The sequence below is a fragment of the Hoplias malabaricus genome, chromosome 6 (assembly GCF_029633855.1).
Source record: "Hoplias malabaricus isolate fHopMal1 chromosome 6, fHopMal1.hap1, whole genome shotgun sequence".
Lineage (NCBI taxonomy): Eukaryota > Metazoa > Chordata > Actinopteri > Characiformes > Erythrinidae > Hoplias > Hoplias malabaricus.
The window spans coordinates 8,402,487-8,425,994 of record NC_089805.1 but is presented as its reverse complement, the minus strand read 5'-3'; the positions used below and the strand labels follow the sequence as shown (position 1 = coordinate 8,425,994).

General features: G+C 38.8%; 2 protein-coding genes across 3 annotated transcripts in view; one reads left to right on the top strand and one right to left on the bottom strand.

Moving 5' to 3' along the window:
* Nucleotides 1–13,429, bottom strand: part of brd4 (bromodomain containing 4) — a 36,266-nt gene extending 22,837 nt beyond the window's left edge. For both annotated transcript variants that reach the window (XM_066674211.1, XM_066674214.1), the window contains exons 1-2: nt 13,322–13,429; nt 6,577–6,734 (exon numbers count right to left, since the gene is read on the bottom strand). The gene's annotated coding sequence lies outside the window, so the exon portion shown is untranslated. The remainder of the gene's footprint in view (nt 1–6,576; nt 6,735–13,321) is intronic.
* On the top strand, nt 1,129–21,632 carry LOC136699440 (uncharacterized). Its single transcript, XM_066674150.1, is given in 8 exon segments — nt 1,129–1,261; nt 15,697–15,860; nt 16,231–16,375; nt 17,175–17,239; nt 17,241–17,298; nt 19,011–19,069; nt 21,389–21,451; nt 21,453–21,632. Coding segments are annotated over 8 exon segments (867 nt in total).
* The last annotated feature ends 1,876 nt before the right edge of the window (nt 21,633–23,508 follow it).

Here is a 23,508-nt window from a genome sequence, read left to right as displayed (position 1 = left end):
CATTCAGAACAGACTCTGCCCACACATACACCCCTCCCTCTGCTCTCTCTCTCTCTCTCACACACACACTCACACACACACATATATACTCTCGCTCGCTCACGCTCTCTCCTACCCCTCCCTTCCTTTTGCCCATCAATAGCTTGAGGTCTCTCAACCCTCCCTTCCTCTCTCTCGTCCACACACACACCACACACCTTCCAACTCCCCAGCCCCCCCTCCTTTCTCTACTACCATTCTGCCCTCCCTTCCCCCTCCACAATTCCTTTCAGGCCAATCTTCAGGCGTCCCCCCACCAAACCAAGGGCTCCCTTATCTACAGCCGCTCCCTGAGCTCCATGCGCATTCACATACACGTCTAGACTACGGTGGCACAAAAGACAGCCACTGTGGCTTTTTTCCAAGTATAGAGGCCAGGGAACAACAGCTACACATGGAATTACAAAAAAAAGGGTCTAATATATTCAGAGGAGAGAGCGGAGGGGTGGGGAGAGAGAGGGAAAGAGAGAGAGAGAGAGAGAGAGAGAGAGACCACTGGGAGGGTGAATTAGAGGACATGGCACAAGGCAGTTTCTTATTTATGACAACACCCTAGTAAATATTCATCGGACACCCATTTGCATGACACCCCAGGCTGAAAGAACATTATACAAAACAAACATTGTCAACTCGCCCACAACTTTTAGCTATGTTGAACATACGCAGCGGTGCACTGAGGTTACAGCACTAAAGCTGTGGTTGTAAACAAACAGTGATGGTGACAGTGCTGAACTGTCAGTCCAGGATGAGGGAACTTTAGCCATGTTTGCTGTTATCAGAGGCTCCAGCGAGAGATTAAGTCAGAGCAATCTCAGCCATACCACTACAAATTATCATAGTTTGAATTATAGACTGATGTGTTTGTCTCTACTTGTGTGAGAGACATAGAAGAAAGGCCGACTTATTCTCCCAGAAGACAGCTCTTGTCACCTCCCCCTTGTAATCAAGCTGCCATCTGGCTACACAAACACTTCACACATCATCATGACACGGCTAATTCTCCTCACTCTCATGATGGTGCGGTTCGCTCAGGGTGTATAAGACCACCCGGTCACACAGCACCTCACCCAAAAGCCACTGGCAGAGGGGATGGAAAGAGGAATGCGTTGCCAGAGTGAGAGAGACAGAGAGGCAGGGAGGGTGAAAGAACGACCGCAGTCTCCACCAAACTCCAGTGTCAGAGCCAAAGAACATGCTGGTGTAATTAGTGACGAGGGTATGCGTGAGAATAAGAGCCACCAAATTGAACAAGTGGTACCCTGGGGGACTATGAATTTAATCGCACTAAACAGATAATCCTCTATACTGTAAGTGCCTGCACTCACTGGCAGGGTCATAACAAGAAGCTGATCTCTGTTTAGCTTGAGACAGGATTAAGAAATATTGCTGAGCAATAGTACTGTTCAATATCACATTCATCAAAAGCAGAACTGGGCCTAATTTATGCAAAACTGATACACGACTCTTTCTTTGAATTAAAAAGGACCAGCAGTACAGCCATAATTTTCACAAATGTGAACTACACACACTCACAATCGGCAATTACCATTACCACTAACTCAAACAAAAAAGGTGGTGGTTTCTTCTCTATTGTTTTGTTTGGGGAATTACAGACAGCCTGGGATTTCCTTACCACAAGATACAATCTAGAGGAACAGATGTTTAAAAATAAGCAAAGTTTCATATACTTCATCTGTTTCTTCCTCAAACGCCGACTAACATTTTTCTCACACTTACACAAATGAAAAAAATATATATATATAGTGTGTGTGTGTATATAATATTTATATATATATATATATATATATATTTATATATATATATATATATATATATATATATATATATATATATATATATATATATATATATATCCCTTTCACACTTGAATTACTGAGAATTTCTAAACAAACTTCGGAGTATCGGGTCCAGAAATTTCCCGGATATATATATATATGGTTGTTCACACATGCAGACTGCCTGAGACGCGCTGAAATAAGGGATTTAGGCAAGACGTACAGTGCTTGTACAGCGTGTGCAGGAGAAACTCCGGAACATTTCCCGTGCCGTTCTCACATGCACTGACTTTTACCCGGAACATTTACTAGGGCTCGAGGAGGATAAAGTCCAGGTAAAGTGAGGGACGAATGTTGCTAATGTTCACGCATACAGCTCCTCTGAGTAGAGAACATTTCTGAATTACAGTGCATGTGTGAAAGGGGCAATATAGCAATAGACACCAAATGCCATACACTCCATACCAATATCCTTCTGGCTGGGTAACCCTGATTACTTTACCATGCCTGGGCAAATGCCTCTGCTGGAGGGGAAAGACACTTTTCACCTCAACTTTAAAATTACCTTTTATTACAACCAATGCTCTCCGTTACTAAGCAGGGATGCAGGATGCACGTGCTGTAAAAAGTATGTATGAGTATTGACAGATGTAAACAAAATCATATATCCTCCAATATTAAGAGAAATAAAGAGGAGAAAACGACAAGAAAAAAATAGTTTTGCACTGAGCATCAGTAGGTAAAAAAAAAGCTGGTGTTGAAATCTACACATCAGCAAGGAAGATAATATTTTAAATTAAGAAAATAAAATGGTACTCAATTTAAACCCAGTACTAAACTCCGCAAGCATGAGCACTGTGTAACTAAATAAATACAGTTTCTCTTTTCATATGCAATAACAACCTTTTAAAAGCCCAGGGCCAATGAGGACCTGCACACAGTCCACATGCCATATGCATTTCTCCAAGGCACAATACAGCAGCTGCCAGGGTGACAAAGAGTTATACTGGACCCAGAGACATTCAAGTATAACTAAGACAACCCAGGCCAGCTCTGCCATTTGGGGAATTTTTTGGCAGGGTGTGTTTGGAGGGGGCAGTTGTTAGAGAAGTCTTGCAGAGAGAGATTGAGGATGGAGTGGATTGGGGGTTGGGGGATGGAGGGTAGTGTGCAGCAGCAGCACAGGAAGAAAATAACTCTGTGCAAGGAAGCGCCTTCAGACTTCTGAAGCCATTAATCATCCGAGCATTTGAGCAGCCAGAGCCATCAAGGACCTGGCTGGAGGAGAAGAGGGGCAAGCAATCCACTGTGTGCACGTGTGTGTGTGTGTGTGTGTCTGCACAGTCTCCAGGGAAAGGAATGGGATATTGGATAGAAGCAGGTGAGGGTGAGCTAATGAATAAAAAGGAGAAGTACAGGAGGGACAAAAAAAGAAGGCTCACAAAGCCTTTTCATCTGCTCCATCCATCCATTCATTCCCCTCCTGAAATGAAGAGAAACTCTCCTTTCCTCCCATCTGCTCCTAACATAACCCCCAAAACACACACCCACACAGCATTACCCCTCCCATCTGTCGTCTGAATGTGTGTGTCCTGGGATGACACAGCAGTCACACATAGGCACAGTGGAGCACCGGCAGACGCCCTTTTCACCCTCTCCAGGGCCTAAACAGAGTTCACCACCACCCACCCTTATCAATCCAGTAACCTATCAGGACCAAAAACTGTGTATCACCAGACTCTTAATGCCCACACAAATTTGCACACGGTGAAGCATGACAAATTATGCTTAACAAGACTGATCTCAGGTGCATATAGATAATACTGTACTATTTATCAACAATGAAATGGCCAGAAAATTACTGGGTCTGTATTACTTAATACAAATCGTGATAGAAATGTTAAAATACAAGGAGCTACAACAACACATCTAATGTTTTTCAGTGTTTTTCTAGTTCATGGTTATTTGCATTTTTAATGTAAATTTACCACTAGACTATTTTAATATCAAAAACACTTAAAGAAGATCATCTGTAAAGTACAACAGTAATGAAAGCAGTAATTTTACTAGAAGAGCTTCCTAGAAGTTTAATCAGAGGCTCTGCACCATAGCACAGGAAGGCACTGAAGTGAACAGCACATACTGTACAGTACCATTCATTTAGTCTTTAACATCACTACAAAACAAACAACTCTACAGATGCATAGCTTTTTTGCTACTATGCAGACTACAATTACCTAACCAACTCAAAACACACAACTACAAATAAGTATCTTAACATTTGATAAATACAAATGAACAATAAATATGGAATAAGCAGATAACTGCAACAATCATGTCCAACAATTATGTCCGAATACATTAATTACAACGTACAGTGAAGCCTTGACTTACGAGTGAATCGACTTATGAATTTTCTGAGATACGAATCATTGCTCAGGTGATTTTTTTTTTGCTTTATTTTGCGCACCGAGATCTGAGTTACGAGTGAGTGAGTTTACGCCATCCGGCACCAAGTAGCCCAGCGAGCGTTTGGTTGACTTGGTAACCTTGCCGTGCAAGTACCTCTGTCATATAGCTGTTTTTTAAAGTCTTGAAGCATTAAGTGTGTAGCGAGTAAGTTAAGTGATAGTACACGAAAAGAAAAATTCCCCAACCTCCTCCACCATCTTCATCTGATGTTCAAGGTAAATACACTTAAAAGAACCAGTGTATTTATTTATATTCTATTATATATTATTACTATTTTATACATAATTTGTTAATTATAATTTTTTTTTCTTATTTAAAAACACAATAGGTATGTTTATTTGGGGGGCTGGAAAGGATTAAAAGCATTTCAATTAATATTAAATGGGGAAATTTGATTTATATACGAGCAAATTGAGTTACGAGCTCGGGCACAGAATGAATTAAACACGTAAGTCAATGTATTACTGTATAAGCATTTTCACTGACCTCCAATATCCAATATCAATTCCAATATCCATGCATTCACATTAAGAAGGGTACTCAATTAACCTAGTACACAATAGAAGACCGTGAACAACTAATAAAAAAAACTTCACTCAATAACTTCCAGAACCCTGTAGCTTTACGCCCATATAAAACAACAAAAAGACAAGAATTTAACCCACAAACACATCACGCATACAATTCAGTAGCAACAAACCACCATAGAGAAGCCCTAATTTGATTAAAACACTCCAGGTTTGCAGGGATGTTAAAGGTCAGTCACTATATCAAATTGTTTACTGATGCTGGAGAGTAAACCAAAAAACTGTCTAGTAACACATATATATATATATATATATATATATATATATAAAAACAAGCAAACAAATTTCTGTGGTAGTCCAAACACTGAATAAAGACATACAAGCAAGTTAAACATCAGCCATGTGCAAACAACACTTGTTTTTCTGCTCAAACATATAGCTCCACCTTAAAAGACATGCAGCTTCTAAAGAAATCAGAGAGAACTGCAGCTCCCCACAATCGTAGACGTTCCCATAAAACTGCATTTATCAAATGAGTGCTACAAAAAATCTACAAAATTCTCATTATATTTAACATGAGCCGACAAACTAATCTCATATTCACCTGGATTGACCTGTGACTGTTCTGAGAAGCCACAGGAATTTCTATGAAGCATGCCGTGTCAACTTAGCACATACACTACTAATCAGAAGTAATAACTACAAATTACTTTTTTTGCCACATGGTTACAGTAACCTAGATTTGACAGTGGTTGCAGACTCTAGAAAGTCAGATTCTCAAGGAACTCATTACAAGCTTTTATTAAGTCATGCCTGTCTCTATGGAACTGAGATCAAGGTTTTATTAAAGCCTTCATCTTTCTTTACCATAGACACTATACAGTTGCTCTGGCAGTGTTTGCAGACAGTGCAATTAACACCTTTAAAGCAATCCTATATAACACTTTAGTTCATGGGGCTTTAAAAAAAATTAAATTTAAAATCAATTTAGAGATTGAAGATTGAATAGTTAACCATTTAAATCCATATTTCAAAACTTCCACATGCTTTTCAGTTTAACTACAGTTCTTATACTTTAAGACTTTGGTTGAAATTAATCACCATCAAAGCTTTTGGCTCAGAATCTTCCAGTATGTTGTTTTGCATTCTGCACAAAAACCCTGTGTGGGTTCCTTTGATAAGACACAAAAGATTGGCATCCATCTCAAACTATATGCTGCCTTGCGTATGTCAGCACGGCAAAACACACATTCATATTTAGGTGTACACAGACGCTCAAAAAGAACATTTTTTAAGCATTCATTTAAGCTTCATTAAGTTATTCTTCGATTCATTGTCTGAAACCACTTATCAGGTTCAGGGTTGTGATGGGTCCCTACTCAGCATCACTGTGCATGCGTGTGTGTGTGTTTATGTACATAAAACATATCACTGATAAAGAAACCTAAGCCTCATCAGGAGCCATAAAACGGCATATGCACAAAATGCAGTCTACTATTCAAAAATAAACATCACAAAGAGGAGGGAGAGTTAATCTCTTACACCTTACATCTGTTCTAATTTGCAGCTGCCGCAATTACCTGTGGCATAGCTACATAGTAAATAATAGAGAACAAGAATGGCTTTTGTCTATCACTTCATTTCTATACATGTGCCAATAAGAGCATCAACACAGGAAAATATAGACAAGGTACCAAAACCGGGGGTGGGGAAGAGGAAGAAACCCTGCATGCTTGACTTACATTTTTAGCTCTCGTGTGTAGAGATTCTCCCCTCTCTATCTGAGTGTACTCATCATCCCCAGGAGCACTCAGCAGAGGAGCTGCTCTCACCAGACACGGAGAAATGTCAGCAGTTCTGAGGAAGGACCGCCAGATGATCACACGGGCTCAATCAGCGACTAAAGATAAATCAGAGTAAAAGAGAGAGAGAGAGAGAGAGAGAGAGAGAGAGAGAGAGAGCAAAAAATAACTTCAACTTCAGATTCAAAGCATGTCTACTCAGACAAAATTTACCAAATCTCTGGACAAACTGTAATTGACTGCAATCAAAAGATAAAGGTCAAAGTAATAGTAGCTGAGTTTTCTTACATTGTCTATAACAAATCGTAACTGCAGTAAACTATTAGCTTATTGTGTTAGTCATGGCTGTTAAGCATAAAGATTTCACAGACACAGTAACCCCGAACTATCTTTTGTATTCATACAGCTGAGCAGATTCTGAAAGCAGCAGGAGTGCCTAAATTAAGAGAACTTTAACATTATCAACACTACACATGGTTTGCAAAGCTTGTGGGTCCTGTAGAGAGTGTAAAAGGTAATCAGTGCACTAATTAAGGATTTTACATCTGGCACAGTTATTAATTATGCAAGCTGAAGGTTCTGCAAGGTAATATTCTGCACCTGCTTGATCATGCCTTACAGCCTTGCTACCAGCATTGTGCTTTATTTAAAAAAACAAAACAAAACACACACACACACGCCAAGTTGCATTGACAGTAGGGCTGCCACACTTTGGAGACTTTCATTATTGAATACCTGAATTATTTAGATTTGACCTATATTTCACTTCATGTCAATTTTTAAGGATATACTTATTGTTTTACAGAAGAGTAGACCGTTTGTGACTCCTGATATTTTCATTCCCACAAACATAAATAACATTTCTCCACAACTTTTTAAATTATATAAAAAACATATTAATAGACATATGTTCATATATTAATATCATCACCCTTTTTAATGCACAATTTCCAAGGCACAAATTCAAAAATGACACAAACCCACATCCTCTAACATACTATATGCAGCAGACATACTGGATTGCAGTGGGTAAATAAGGAAGACAGAACTAATTACATACATGCTGGTATTGTTAGAATTCACAAAACTGTAATATTCTACTGTGTGATGTTAGGCTAGTAAGCCTCTTGGCCTGGCTGACAATAATGATTAAGATAACACTGACACCAAACACAGGGAGTAGCAACACGTCTGTAGACTTCAACACATGCAGGCAATTGATCTTTTGTTGAAGATAAAATGTTTAAAATCTTAGAACTGGTTTAACTGCATTGTTGTTGGTAGTTAAACATATTTGGCAATTGTAAATACAATACATCATATATTTAGAAAGTTCTGGTCCAATATTCTTAAGTTTGGTCACAAATCTGATTGGCATATATAAACCATTGCACTGGTTGCATTAGTGTAGCCTGCATGATACAATCAAAGGGTACATGTATATAAGCAGATACAAGTAAAAAATAATGCTGAATAATATACAGGAAAATTGATGCAATCCATGCAGTGATGCAACAGTAAATGCATATCCTAAAAAGCCACACATTCACTGTACCACATCAAAGTCTTAGGTTTTCTTATCTATAAAGTAGCTTTTACTGGATACAATATCTATCAGAGAGTAAGGTCTCAAAAATTCTCTCACCATCTCAATCACTGGTGTTCTGATTACAAATTAAAAAGAAAGAAAAAAGCCCATTATCTTCCAGTTGATTGGAAATCAATGTCATTATATTGGTTCTCAATAGAATCTTTTAGAGATTTTAGCTGTAAACTTAACCTGTATGATACCATCTTCTCCACAAGTGATTGGGCATTTTCACTATGAATACAGTACCAGTAACAAGCTTCATTTTAAATCAGAATCATAACAATAGTTTCTTGAAATATCTGTAAAACACCAACAGCTCTGCACTGACAACAGAAAAATAAATAAATAAATCAATTTTCCTGAATCTAGTTTCCCACCCTGTCCACTCATTCTTGCACTCTCATTCAGAGGTTACATCCACAATTAGGCCAAACATGGAGTCTCCATGGTAACCGAACTTTCCTGAGCACCAAGAGAATTTTGGGTGGGAAAAAAAATATCACAAAGCAATCAATGCAACATATGTTCATTTGAGACCAATCTGGACCATTTGAATTAAAACAATAAGGCAGTCCACAGAGTGTCAGTATAACCAAGACCAAACCCCATGACTCTGACATTTTAACCTCTGTCAGCACCAGGTTTTACCCATTAATCCTCAGCAATCTGTACGCACTTTGCACTGATAAATAGCCATGTACACATCCACAGCCAATAAGCAGAAAAGGTACACACAGTTTGCACATTGACCAGATAAAGCTCCTGTTCCTGCTATCACAGGCGCCGAAACATTAGTGATCTCAAAGCGACAGTTCCAGGAAAAAAAGTCAAATATATTGTCCTACCAAACAGATCTATAATACTGGACAATATTAAAGTTAAATGAATTTAACCACGTTAACAGAACTAACTTGGTTTCAACCTATTTATTTGGGAGGGGAAAAACATTGACAGAGATGCTGGAAATGTTGACGTTAAATTATTTATTTTAATTAGTATTTTAAACAAAACCACTTTACTTAACTGCACAAATGACCCCAACTGCCCAACATTAATGTGTAAACAATTCATCTTTTCAATTTGACTTAATAATCAAACACTGTTGTTGAAGCTGGACACACTTGGATGAGGACACATCTGCCCAGTGCTGATACATTAGCTAACAGATGCCCAAGTACGACTAGCATTGTGCCAAGGGTTAGGGTGCGGTGTTGGGAGGGCATCCTACTCACACAGATAGGGCGAGGCCAATTATGTTCTCTTGGATTGTCTACTTTAATACCAGGGGCATCGTTAGGACTGAAATCATATGTTTCACTTTCGTTTACAGAGCTGACGGAGACTTATACTTTCGCAAAAAAAAAAGCACTCCCTTAATTTCACTTTCAAGCCTGTTAAAATGTTTCTTGCTCAATTCTAGTCATATTAAGAAATGTATAGAGTACTATTATGCTTAATGATTAAGCATGGCATCGTGCAGATATTTAGGAAATATAAAGCTTGAACAGCTGGCAGAAACATCTGTCAGGAAGACCTGGCTCTTCTTTCTGTTGACACAAACTGATCAAAGGAGGAATTCCCAAACCACTGTTACAAAACTACCTCACCGGTCTATGTTTTTCTCAGTTTAAAACATGCCTGGCCTTAATATGTGACAGGTAAGCATACCTACATGTGCCAGTTTTACCACACACTTCAAAAAACCAATAACTATACATTTTTATAAAAATAAATAATCTGAATTTATAGAAAAATCTATGTGAGGCTTAATGCCTGTCAACACATCTGAATGAAAACTATTTGAAAAAGTGTTAAGTAAAAGTGTTGAGGAAAAGAAATCAAGATACAGAAGACAAAATACCAACATATATCTTAGAGGCACAAAAGGGATCTGATCTTCATCTTTATTACTGTGGTGCTCTTTATTAGCAACGTTTTCTTTGTAAACCATAGGTCCTAAACTCCAGTAAATCTCCCTAAGCCTAAAGATATACACAGAGAAACCAGATCTCCAAACACATAGAAGACATAATTAGGACTTATATCCTATGTTTCACTTTCGTTAACAGAGCTGATGGAGACGACTTATACTTTTGCAAACTTGAATTTAATTCAACACCTGAATGGAAACCTAGTTATGGACTCAAAAGCACAACCTTAATTTCACATTCATGCTCAATTCTAGTCATATTAAGAAATGTATCCCAAATACTGCCATGATTAATTATCAGGCATGGTAAGGGAGCATTGATTTTGGGCATTTGGAAACCAGCTTGCTATCAACTTCAGAATGAAGCAGCAGACTTGCTAAGACAACAAAAACAGCTCTAATATTCACACGGGAGAACACACGCTACAAACCATCATAATCTAAGAGGAGTACAGCCTTGTCAGAAAGCTCCGTGTTCATTAAAATGTTTCATGTTACTTGGGTCTGTTATCAGCAGACACATGACACATTTACAGTGTAAACATCAGCATTACTGAACACTGGAATCAGCCCTGAATCCTTAGGTGTCAGAATAAATATCAAGGGTTTTTCAGTCTAGGCAATGGCTCTGTGATCTACACAGAATTATTTGTGCAAGTAAATATTTTTTGCATGACAAAATGGTCCTTCAAAATGATGGAAATTATGTCTTATATTAAAGCATATTTTTAAAATAACTCTGCAGAAAACCAAGGTTTCGCCTAGTCTTACGATTTCCAGCTGTTTACAAAAGAAGTCCCATAGTGAACCCCATACTCTCCATCAATCTGAAGAACCATATCACCATACACTGGTTTTAAAATACCCATTTTTAATGAGTGTAGGTTAAACTTTTCCAATTATAACTGGACAATCCAAAAGTTCATATGTGCTACAATTAAAATAGCAGGTATTGCTATTTACTGAAATTGGACCCTATTAATATCGTGTTTTTCATATGAAGGTGATGAATCGCTCAGCCCGTGTGTGTGAATGATGCTGCTTAATGCAAACCGAAAGCTCGACCGCAGCCAACAAGCCGGCAAGTTTGAGAACAGAACAACACCACAAATGATTCTCAAAATCACCTTTGAGCTCAAAGGGCGGCCTCGGGGGCGAGTAAAAAGAGCCTGCGGCGTTGTGTTATGGTATAAAGTCTTTTTTAATATCCGCATTAACACGAAAACGTTTCTCCAGTCCTCCGGGGGGAAGCGCACAAAATGGCGACTCCGCGCAGCTCGGACTCCGGGCTTTTTGAACTCGGCTTCGTTTGTGGCCTCGCCGTTACGGTTTTTCAACTCTCTTCCCCACAATACCGAGTGAGTTGCGCCAAAAACAAGACCCGGTGTCAAACGCCACTGCTACTGTCACCAGTATGACCACGCATATTCACTCCTGCCTCGAAAAAGTGTTGCTATGCTATCCGACCCGCAGCGGAGCGGCTAACTAACGTTAGCCGGGCTACGCTCAGACTCTACGTCGCCGTGCGTAGCCTGATCGGGAATATTGACTTGGCGTATCCTGACCTGTCACTGGCTTCGCTCGATTCCAGAAAATTCAGTATGCTCCGATTCGACGGAGTCGATTCCACACAAAAATCTCGATTTGGATTCCGTGAATCGATAACATTAAAATAAAATATTATTAATGTAACTCTTTTGACCCTTAAGCTTTTCATGTTAATGATAATTGTATTATTATTTTCTACCTTTTTATATTGCCTTTTTAGATTAATAAAACTCCTGTCAGTTTTATTTCTGAGATTAACAGGACTTGTAACCACAAAGAATGGGAAGATATGATCTACAAGATACCATTTTTAGCTAATAAAATGAATGACCTTCATAATATAGCACTGACATTTCTTATTTGTGCAAAGCCCATTCACACCCACCAACATAGCTTTTATTAAGAAAATGGAGTGAAAAAGAAAATGCATGAAAGCCTTCTTAATGCTTTTTAAAATGTAATTAATCAGATAGTAAAAGGACATCTAATACTGATAAAGGGAATTATAACAATTATGCCCAGGAATTATGGAGTGCTAATTTTAATAAAATGAACTTATATATGAAGAATAACTAGGGCTAGATAAACTGTACACAATTCCCTTGTGCCAACTTCACTAGAGGGTACATATTGCGCATAAACTACATTTTGTGCTAAACTTAATATTTCAAAAAGAAACAACAACTTTGTCTATATCAAAATACATCCAGACAGTTTTATGGAATCGAATTTAAAACTTCAGAGTCGACTCTTATCTACAAACATCTGAATTGAAAAATCGATTCTTTTTCTGGGATCGACTCCTGGCCCTTACTTCACAAATGTACGATGTCTTGAATACATAACATACGCAAAATATACAAAGACAAAACAGCAGTGCAGGATCCCTTCCTTCAAACAGCAACACATATATGTAAGAATGCAAGTCGCAAATATTAGAAACAAGGCGCCGTATCTTGTTTTCAAAACATGACACAAAACATACGCAACTGTGCAGAGGGATACGTAGAATTTCCCCGTTCCCGCATTCCCGAAACAAGACACGCGAGATTTCACGCGGTGCAACCACTGTTTACATGCGCTTACGTCGCGCGTAAAGTGACCAACCTACGCAGAAAGCGGTGCGTAGCTAACGTTATCTTCATTGCGTTGAAAATGGCCTGCTAAAGCGAGCTAATAAAAACAAGGCAGAGACGAGCCAAGCGGGTTCATTTACATCCTTGTGCAATAAATGAAGACAGACGACCCTAAACTAAACCACAACAGGATAACAACTGTCATGCGAACGTTAGAGCAACGTTAGTTTTGAGTCTCCTCACCAACACGACGAGTCAAAGATAATATACGCGGTTTAAACAGGCTTGATATTCGCCTAGCTTCTGACTCGAAACCTTCCATCCACCTTTAATTGTGCAGCACTTGCAAATGCTGCACAATTTAAGGTAGAACGGATAATTAGGATAACAAACTAGGCCAATATGTGGAGCCAACTTCAAGCTTCGTTCAAAAATATTGACTGAGACACTCGACAAAGTGCCCTCGTTTTCCAGCACAGATACGGGGGGGTTCAACGCAGAACCCACCGCAGACGACAGTCAAACACACCGCTTATTTACCTTGTTTTTATTTGGTTGTCAGTGTTGTGCGTGTCCTTTCTTTTCCTTTAAAAATTTTCTCTTCTTCACACAATCCAGAACAAACAGCTCTCTCTCCCTCTCTTGCTGTAGACGTCGATGACGTCATGCGCGCCCCGCGTTACGCAAAGAGCGTAAGGAGCAGCGCTTTGACACTGGAGGGAGTAAATACAAAAACAATGACTCAAAGAATTCATCCGGATCTTTATGTTTGAACTTTCTACGAATCAGATATCAAATTAATCCGTAATGATCCTTTTCATTAGTTGAAAATCTTAATGACTTGGAGGAGTTTTAATGAATTAAATATGGGAATTTTCCACATAATTCCAATACTAAATGTGTACATCTCAATTTTGACTTATATACCTTAACTTGGATTTTCTTAAACTCTTCAAATATTTTAGCATTCGTATAGGTTTTGGCTCTGTGTTACAAATTCCTAAAATGGATGCCTGCTCAATTTTTTGTCGATTTTCTATATTATTATTTATTTTTATATATTTTTATATTACTTAACATTAATTTATCTTCACTATTTCCTGTTACAAAACGTCTGTCCTATTGTTGGTCGGTGTCTTATTAATTTCCTGGTTTGATATATCGTTTTGCAATGACCAAGTAAATATAAAATAATAATTAGTGATTTTTTTTATTGTTTAGGCTTTATTTTCTAGTTATTTTTTTATTAGCATCCAGGTCCACAAAAGGGAAATACAAGTAATGTATATTTTTTGCTAACTAATTTCCCAGGCAACATTATTAAATAAAATATATTTAAAACGAAGATGCTATACATTAAATTCAGCACTAAAGGGATATATGTAAAACGAAGTCATAATTACATCAGTACCAAGGCTAAAAATGTGTCCACATTGCGACACCGTGTGGTAAGGTCAGAAAGGACTCTTTAGAGGGTTGTTTCTTAAACTTCAATTTTTAGCGTCGTCAAATCCTATTTTGGTCATCCGTTAAACCACTAAAAACTACCCAGTAAACAAGGAACGTCTCTGGACGTTCAAAATAGGTCTGAAAGTAGTCTGTCCGTCAAGGATATATTTTAAACGTCAATGGACGTCCAAAATTCATCTTAATAAGTTAGTTATCAAGTGGTGACCAATCGATAACGTTAGTGGACGTCCAAAATACGTTTTATACAAGTAATTTATTTCAGGACCAATTAATATCGTCAATGGACGTCCAAATAGACGTCTTTTCAACTTTCATTTTCAACCTTAAGAGAACGTCATTACGTTATTTCAACGTTAAATCAACGGCTAAATGTTTACAGGGTAACTTCTATTCATTATAGTTACATGTTTAGAAATTAATACCCAGAAAAAAATGAAAATCAATAATGCTTTCTAACTGACTAAGGTATAAATCAACACCTTAATTATGTATATGCATATAAATATATACACAATTAGTTTCCATATCTCTCTCCACCCACACCTCCGCCAGTAACCTACAGCTCGAAACTCCTATCGGGTTTAGTTACTCAAGTTTATGACATTAGAAACACTGGCTGTCAGAATTTACCCGGTTGACACACTCTTTGAGCCACTGCAGTTTAGAAATGATTAGTCATAGCGATGACTGGTTCTTTTGTTCATGATAAATACTCTAGCGTATGAACAGCAGCGAAAGGACATGTTAACATGTTTTTACTGGAGGGGGTGTTTAAAGGGCCAATACGTTTCTAGTTGTTTTTTTACCCTGAGGTCAAGTTATGACACTTTTGTGGTTTTGTGTATCATGTAAATAGTCATGATTCATATATATATATATATGTAACATTTTCCAACCTCTATTCTTTACCTTTCTGAATCCGAAGCGGCAAAAGTTTGAAAGTGAAAGAAAAAAAATGCCCTGCAAGCTATTATTCCATCTTCCTATAATCATCCCAAACCCTTTGGAACAAAATTCTGGGAAGGGATTTTTCACTTCCTGGAACTAAATATGCCACTCCTGCTTCGAACTGAACTGTATACTTTTGTTAGTGTGTCTACAGAAGTGATAAATATCTGTTCTCATTGCCTTGCTGTGTGAAATATTATTTATAATCCTGTAAGATATAAAATGTTATAACTCTTATCTTTCACCCAGTATGTTCATTTTAGCATATACAGAGTAAGGCTACATCCAGAGGTGAAATGAAAATAAAAATGTGTGGTTAATTATTATTATATAAGCACACAATTATTTATTTTTTCCTATATGTATATAACTTTTATAAACTTTTATAACACCAGCAAAGCACACTGGAGAGTAGAGAGAGAAAGAGTCCAGTGAGCGTGGCTAAAGGCCTCTTTATCATGGCAGAGAAGACCTACTTTTACTCCCCACGCTATAAGTTTGGTTCTTGCTCTCTTTAATCTACTGAGTTGTTGTCTATGGCACAGTTGAGTTCACTGCCTTCCTTGTGTTGATTCGGATCCAGGGTGGATTCTGGGACCATTACAGGACTGTTGACAACCTACACAAGAAACCCACAGCACGCCTTTGGGGCCCTTCACTGGTCAAATAGGCTTACCTACATGACAAGTAGAGATGGATTAAAATAATAAAGTTTACTCTTTCCCCCTGCAAGGTACTCATCATTAGTTTGTCACTAAATAAAGATATTTGAGCTTTAATGTCTCTAGATAATAAGTCTGCTTCCAGCTGGCTCCTGGTTAAGTTCCTGTGCTGTTGCCTCATTAGGGAGTTTCAGTAATTTCGTAATATCCAAAGATACTGAGGACCTCTTGTGGTTGGAATGAGCCTGTGCAGTTGACCCTATCTTTCTAGTTTTCAGACACTTTCATTAATGAATCAGTTCTGGTGATTTATCTAATGTAAAGGAAATCAACCTTTCTCCCTGAACGACATTTTTATTTCAGTAACAGTACAAAAGTAGTCTTCAGATACTCTTGGTGTTATCAGTTGGTGGAGTTCAGCAGGTGTTCCACACAGTGGCATTAGCTTCTCAGCTTGCGGACAACTCACTGGAGAAACTCTCATATGACATGAGATTCACCACTGACAAAGTGGCAGAGAATTCATTGGCACTTTGTGTGTGGGTGGTCTATAAATCCATAAAATTGAAACGATTAATTAACAAACCCCAGTGGAAAAATGAAAGAACAAAAACACACTGACTTCCCACATTGTTTTATCAACACTTAACAATAGCCCAAGGGCTGAGGTTTCCCGGTTTAGAAAGCTTAATTTTTTTTTCCAATATACAAGTCTTCAGCTGCCTGGCTTTTTGGACCTTTGTTGTCAACAATCGCTTATCACCTTGACCTTTACACACAGAGACTTCCACAGAATCTCTTAAACGTCTGAGGATGATATGTGCTGTAAAGGGTGAAATACCTAAAATACTTGCAACCACTTATTGTGCTTAAACTATCGGGATTATTGGCACATTTTTTGGCAGAGCAGCATGCCTCAGCCTGTCCTTGCTCGAAAAAAGATTAGGCCTTTCCCGGATGCTGCTTTTATGAGCAAGCATGATTATATCAACTATTTAAGATGTTTTTGAAGCATTTCACAATTTTACTAGTCTAAGGCTGGCACTGTCACAAATGTTTGGAATGTGTTACAGACATCCGTTTTAAATTACTACAAATTTACACAAAACAATGAAGCTGGTTTGGTATGTTATTAAAGAGTTAATATATTGTCTTTGTTCAGTTTTTTTAAATGAAGTTCAAAGTGATATTTCAAAGGATAGTTTTCTGTTTTTAATTTCATTTAACTTCCTTCATTTAACCGCCTCAACTTTTTGGGAACTGGGTTTTTGTGTAAATGGTTTGGAACGAAACAAAAGTATCTTCTGCTATAAGACACACCAGCTGTGTATTTGTGGGCCTTGGGGGGTGTTGAGGTGCTGGGGGGATGGTTTCTTGGCCCCTTTGCCTTGGAGAGACCCAACATGGTTCAGCATGTCTTCATTATGACCCCTCATGGCTGAGTAAGAACAGCATTCTATTCTCGATGAGCATGGACATAGTTTTGAATCATGTTAAGAAAATATATTTTATTAATTTATTCATTCATTGTCTGTAACTGATTATCCAGGTCAGGGTTATCACAGTGGATCAGGAGATTACCCGGAATCACTGGACACAATGCAGGAACACACACTAAAGGGGGCGCCAGTTCATTGCAGGGCAACATACAGTTACACATACACTCACACACTCGCATTTAGGGTCACTTTTGAATAATCAATCCACCTACCAACGTGTGTTTTTGGAGTGTGGGTGGGAACCCACACGGACAAGGGGAGAATGCACTAAACTAATCATAGACAGTCTCCTGGAGCAGGGCTTGAACCCACAAACCCGGGACTCTGGAGTTGTGTGACAGCGACACTACTTGTTGCGCCACCATGTCACCATGTGTATTTTATAATAATATTAATATTATATTTATATATATATATATTTATATATATTTAATATTTATATATAAATATTATAGTTATTATATATATAATTGTGACATACCTCTGGTTCCTACTTTACCACTGTACAGAAAACATTCATTGTCTGAAACCTTTCCTGTTCAGAGTCATGGTGGGTCCAGAGCCTACCTGGAAGCACTTGGCGCAGGTAGGAACACACCCTGGAGGGGGTGCCAGTACTTCACAGGGCGACACACACACACCGATGGACACTTTGAATCGACAATCCACCTACCAACATGTGTTTTTGGACCGTGGGAGGAAACCGGAGCACCCGGAGGTAACCCACGCAGACACAAGGAGAACAGACCACACTCCTCACAGACAGTCACCCGGAGGAAACCCACACAGACACAGGTAGAACACACCACACTCCTCACAGACAGTCACCTGGAGGAAACCCACACGGACACAGGGAGAACACACCACACTCCTTACAGACAGTCACCCGGAGCAGTACCTGAACCCACAACCTCCAGGTCCCTGGAGCTGTGACTGTGACACTAACCTGCTGCACCACCGTGCCCCCTGTACAGAAAACAAAGCTTGTAAATTAAAATTTCACCAACCACATTTATATTAACCATTTCCTAACATATATATTGTGATGGATAACCTCTCAGCAGAATACTCCTCGGAAATAAAAGATTCTGTCGTTTTTGATGAAAACATAAGAAACATAACAGAAAATTACATTTACCTTAATACATAATAAATTCACCAGTAGTAAATCAACTAGTGTTAAATTAACATTCTGCTTGTCCAGTTCAGGGTCGCGGTGTGTCTGAACCCTACCTGGAATCACTGGGCGCAAGGCTGTAACACACCCTGGAGGGGGCACCAGTCCTTCACTGTGCAACACACTCACACATTCACTCACACCTATGGACACTTTTGAGTCGCCAAGACACCTACAAATATGTTGTTGGAGCATGGGAGGAGACCCACTTGGATACTGGCAGAACACACCAAACTCCTCACAGACAGTCACCCAGAGTGGGGTTTGAACCCACAACCCCAGGAACCCAGTGACAGCGACACTACCTGCTACACTAATAGTGTTGCTTTAACACTGGTGAATTTGCTGATCCACAGTCAGTGGGTCCTTTCTTTATTACAGCTTCCATTCTTTTCAGGAAAGTTATTCAAAGTTCAGTCGTAGTAGGTGGACCCATGTACTTCATTTTTGGTTGTATTTTCTTTTTTATTCAGTTGAAGTAAGCCCAAATGTATTCAGTAATATTGAGGTAGAGTCTCTAGTGCGGCCAGAAGTATAACTTGAAGATGTAGAATTTATACTTAATGACAATTCCATTAACGGATGTTAAATTAATGATGGATGGTCTCTGACTCTAGGCCTGTAGATATGGGCTATGTTTTCTCATTTTTGTGCTGCCTAGCTGACTACCGCTGTAGATTCCTTTTCATTTTCAGTTGTATATTACAATAAGATAATACCATTATTTACATACTAGCTGTGTTTACACACTTCTGTATGGTGAGAACCAACTCTACCACTACATCCTGCTGAGGTTAGACACCCATCACAGCTGTCATTCAGATATTATGTCGACTAGAAAAAAAGAACAGCAGCAGGTAGTTGTTGCAGTCACACACTTCCAGGGACCCGGAGGTTGTGGGTTCGATTCCCGCTCCGGGTGACTGTCTGTGAGGAGTTGGTGTGTTCTCCCCGTGTCTGCGTGGGTTTCCTCCAGGTGCTCCGGTTTCCTCCCACAGTCCGAAAACACACGTTGGTAGGTGGATTGGCGACTCAAAAGTGTCCGTAGGTGTGAGTGAATGTGTGTGTCTGTGTTGCCCTGTGAAGGACTGGCGCCCCCTCCAGGGTGTATTCCTGCATTGCGCCCAATGATTCCAGGTAGGCTCTGGACCCGCCGCAACCCTGAATTGGATAAGCGCTTACAGATAATGAATGAAGATACAAATAAAGTATTAATACACTGCTGAAAAACTGTGGATCAGATCTATCTGATAACTCTTTGAAATCTTTTTTCCTGTGCCTTGCTATCTGTCAGTTATTAAGTATATGATGTGGTGTCTATATTCATGTTGCTTTCACTTGCATGAGTAATGGTTCCAGGTTTTATTGAGTAGGGATTTGTTATCCTACCCAGATATGTCTGTAAAAAGGAGTCAGTGCTAAAGAAAGATCTAGAAGCACCTTTTTCCATCAAAACAAACCAGTTGTACATAATTTAACATGGCTGCACATCTCATAGTTCCCCTTCCACACAGCTCCCTTGTCTTAGGGGCCTATGTTCAATCCTTACCTTGATGAGTTCTTTCTGTGTCTGCATGTGTTTCCTCCGGGTGCCCCAGTTTCCTCCCACAATACTAAAAGACAGGATGGATTGTCTGTGTAAAATTGTCCACAGATATGGTTGTATGAGTGAATGTGGGTGTGTGGTATGATGGACTGCTGCCCTGTCCAGGGTGTGTTCCTGCCTTGCGCCCAGTGATTCTTGGTAGGCTCTGGACCCACCTTAACAGGATGAAGCAATTTCAAAAGAACAATGACTCAATGAACTTAGCCCCCGTCCTTGGCCTTGAAGGCACTTTACACCCTCTTGGCGTTCTCTCAAACATAAGGAGTCACATGAGATACTCCTCTGACAGGACTGAAAAAGCACAAAACATGTAGAGACCCTGTTGGCTTCTGAAATCTAATTGCGGGTCCTATTTCCGTTAATGTTAAATGACTCATGTAGATGTAGATCTTTTTAAAGACTACCGCATACAGGAAATTCACATCAAAATGCTTAAACATCAGATGAAAGCTTAACGGTTGCTGCAGCTTGGTAAAGGTCTCGATCTGTTCGATTGACCCTAATGATTCATAAAACCCAGAGCGGAGAACACATACAAAGCCACAGATGCCTGTGACACACAAACTGTGTTATACTCTTCGGAAAAAACTTAAACTGCAAGAGTTTTAATGTCACAGTCGCTCACAGTTGTAACATGATTAGAATTAAATGGTCCACTGGGTTACATTGCCAATTGCCATTAATGTAAATGTAAATATACACTGACTTTATATTATCTGCTAATTTAATAGGCATTGTGCTACTTATCACTTCTTATGCTTTCACTATTTAACATTTGTAACAGCATCTGTGCTGCTTTGTGATGAATCTCCAGTAACTTCTGTGCTTTGCACTCAGACCAAAACTGCATCAAGGTCTAATAAATTATTTTCATATCCAAATGTTCAAATTTTGTTCAAATTACACAGAAGCCTCAAGAACCTAATATAATACATATTTATTTTAGTGTTAGTGTACACAGTTTCCTTGAACTCATCTCTTATTCAGTTCATACAATCTTCTATAAGTTTCTAAAGGAAATGTGCAGAGATAATTTTACACACTTCTAAAGATTGGTTCGAGAAGTTGGCTGTAGATCACAGGACTCTGCACTTGTTAGAATCGAATGGTTCAGACCCTGGAACTTATTATTTACAAAGTAGTTTCCATATACATGTTATATCTCTAGTTTAAACTCCTGTAGACTCACTCAACCTGTGTGTGTTTGTGTGTGTATATGTGTATGTGTGTGTGTATGTGTGTAAGCATCAGGATGTGGCAGTAGTCAGTATGTTAATCTTGGGAGAAGGGTATGGTATTTTTGTGGAGAGGGATGTCCGGAGGGATGCGACCTTATGTTAGAGGCCCTGTCATTGTACAATTAATCCCTGACAGCAGTCACTAGGTCGAGCAGAATCAGCTGGGGGTGGTCAACAAACTATTGTTGGATTTCCTTCTGGATAGGGATATTACATCAAGCCACACTATGTCCGGCTCCTCAGCTGCATAATCAGTGTGTGTAGCTTTAGAGTTAACTCATACCTGGGGATAATTATTTTTACTAGATAAGGATAGAGTTTTTTATGTGTGGATCATTTTACATGAGATCATTTGGACTCAGTTCTAGTGAAAACTTATATACAACTTGAGCACAGTTTTTATTATAATATTTAGGAAATTATTAAGCACATCATCACAGCCCTGAAATGATTTAAGTGAAAAAGATGATGATGATTAAGCACATTATTCAATCTCAGATCAGCAACTGATTCTATTAAAAATAAGTTGATTCAGTTTGGACTAACCACTGAGATTGGAGGGACTATTTGTCCTATTATGTTTTTTAATGGTAATTTGGCATGAAATAAGAATTAACTCTAAATGCTTTGAAAATTGCTTATAAAGCAACCTCTTGAACTCTAGTGAAACTTCTGAACATCCGGCACATATCAACACAGGAACTGAAGATTGTTTAGCTCTGCTCCTCTCCACCTGATGCACAGAAACAATGAACATGAAAAAAAGACCAAGTGTCTTAATGGCAATCCCTAAAATGCTAATGTTACTGCTTGTAATACTCTGACAAATACATATGCTCAAATGTAGCAGTATTTCAAATGGTAATTGACTCTGCGCATGTGTGATTGATGGACATAAACTTAAAAGATGTGTGGTTAAGAAGCTAAATCTTCCTGTTAGTTGAGTGTTCGTATCTGTATGAGGGGCTCAATATAATTTTAGGGCCTCCCCAAGCCACCCGCCCTGCAGTTGCACTCACACAGGTGTGCCAGAGTATATTCTGCATGTTGTGTCAGCTGGAAGGAACCTCATTCCAATTCGTGACACTTTCTAATGATCCATTCTTCAATAAATTGTCACACATTCTAGAGGACATTGTTGTGTCCAGTTGAAATAAAATCTGAGATTAATATTTGGGGTTTTTTTTGGACAGCGACAAAATCAGCCCAAATTTGTGCATCACATTTTGTTAAAATGTGAAAGATTGCATGTATAAACCTGCTAATCAGAGGGCAGCATGCTTGTATTTCCTGATTTGAAGCTTCTAACTTCAGTGTTGACTGGAATTGTGTGTCCATATCTCAGATTCGCACCTCACTGGTGAAAATATTTCTGTAAAAATGTTAATTACACATAGAAAAAATACTTTGTCAAATTCTTTTTCCATGTGTGTAAATTATATGTGGGTGCACAAAATGGTTCCAGAACTGTAAGTCTTTATTATTCTGAGAAATTTCTTTTTAATGGGTTCACACATTCACGTACGAGAATGCAACATTTTTCACAAGTACAGAAAGGGTGATATATACATGCTAGCCAAATATTTCACAAGCTCCAAAATAAGTTCAAAGTGTGCAAAAGTGCATTGATCGGTCAGTGTACCACTTACAGTGAAATGCGTCTTTCACACTGAACCCTTCTTTGACCTTCTTTTTCTCACACGCTAATACACTCTGGACAGCAAACACCAAGGGCGTAGATTTGCTCTTGTTATTGGTGGGGACCCCACACACCCTTTGCATGCATTTCATAATTTAAATTAATGTTAAACTAATGTCTGACACCGAAGTAGTTTAGACTTCAGTTTACTTCAGCCATAGTGCAAATGATGGACTAATTTCATTAGCAAACTTGACTTTAAGCGACTTACACGTTTCTTTGAAAAATAGCTGCTTAGGTCTACCTAAGCCTAGTTTCTTTTTTGCTGCCATCCTCACTCGCTTTTGACACCCACGTGTCACTCACATTGCACCTGAGTCCTGCACAGTAACTCTGTATATGACTGGAAAGTTTTCCTTCCAGTTTTGGCTGCAAACAACCAAACTTAGCTACAGAGTCTCACGCGACAGCAGGGAGAGGCACTGCCA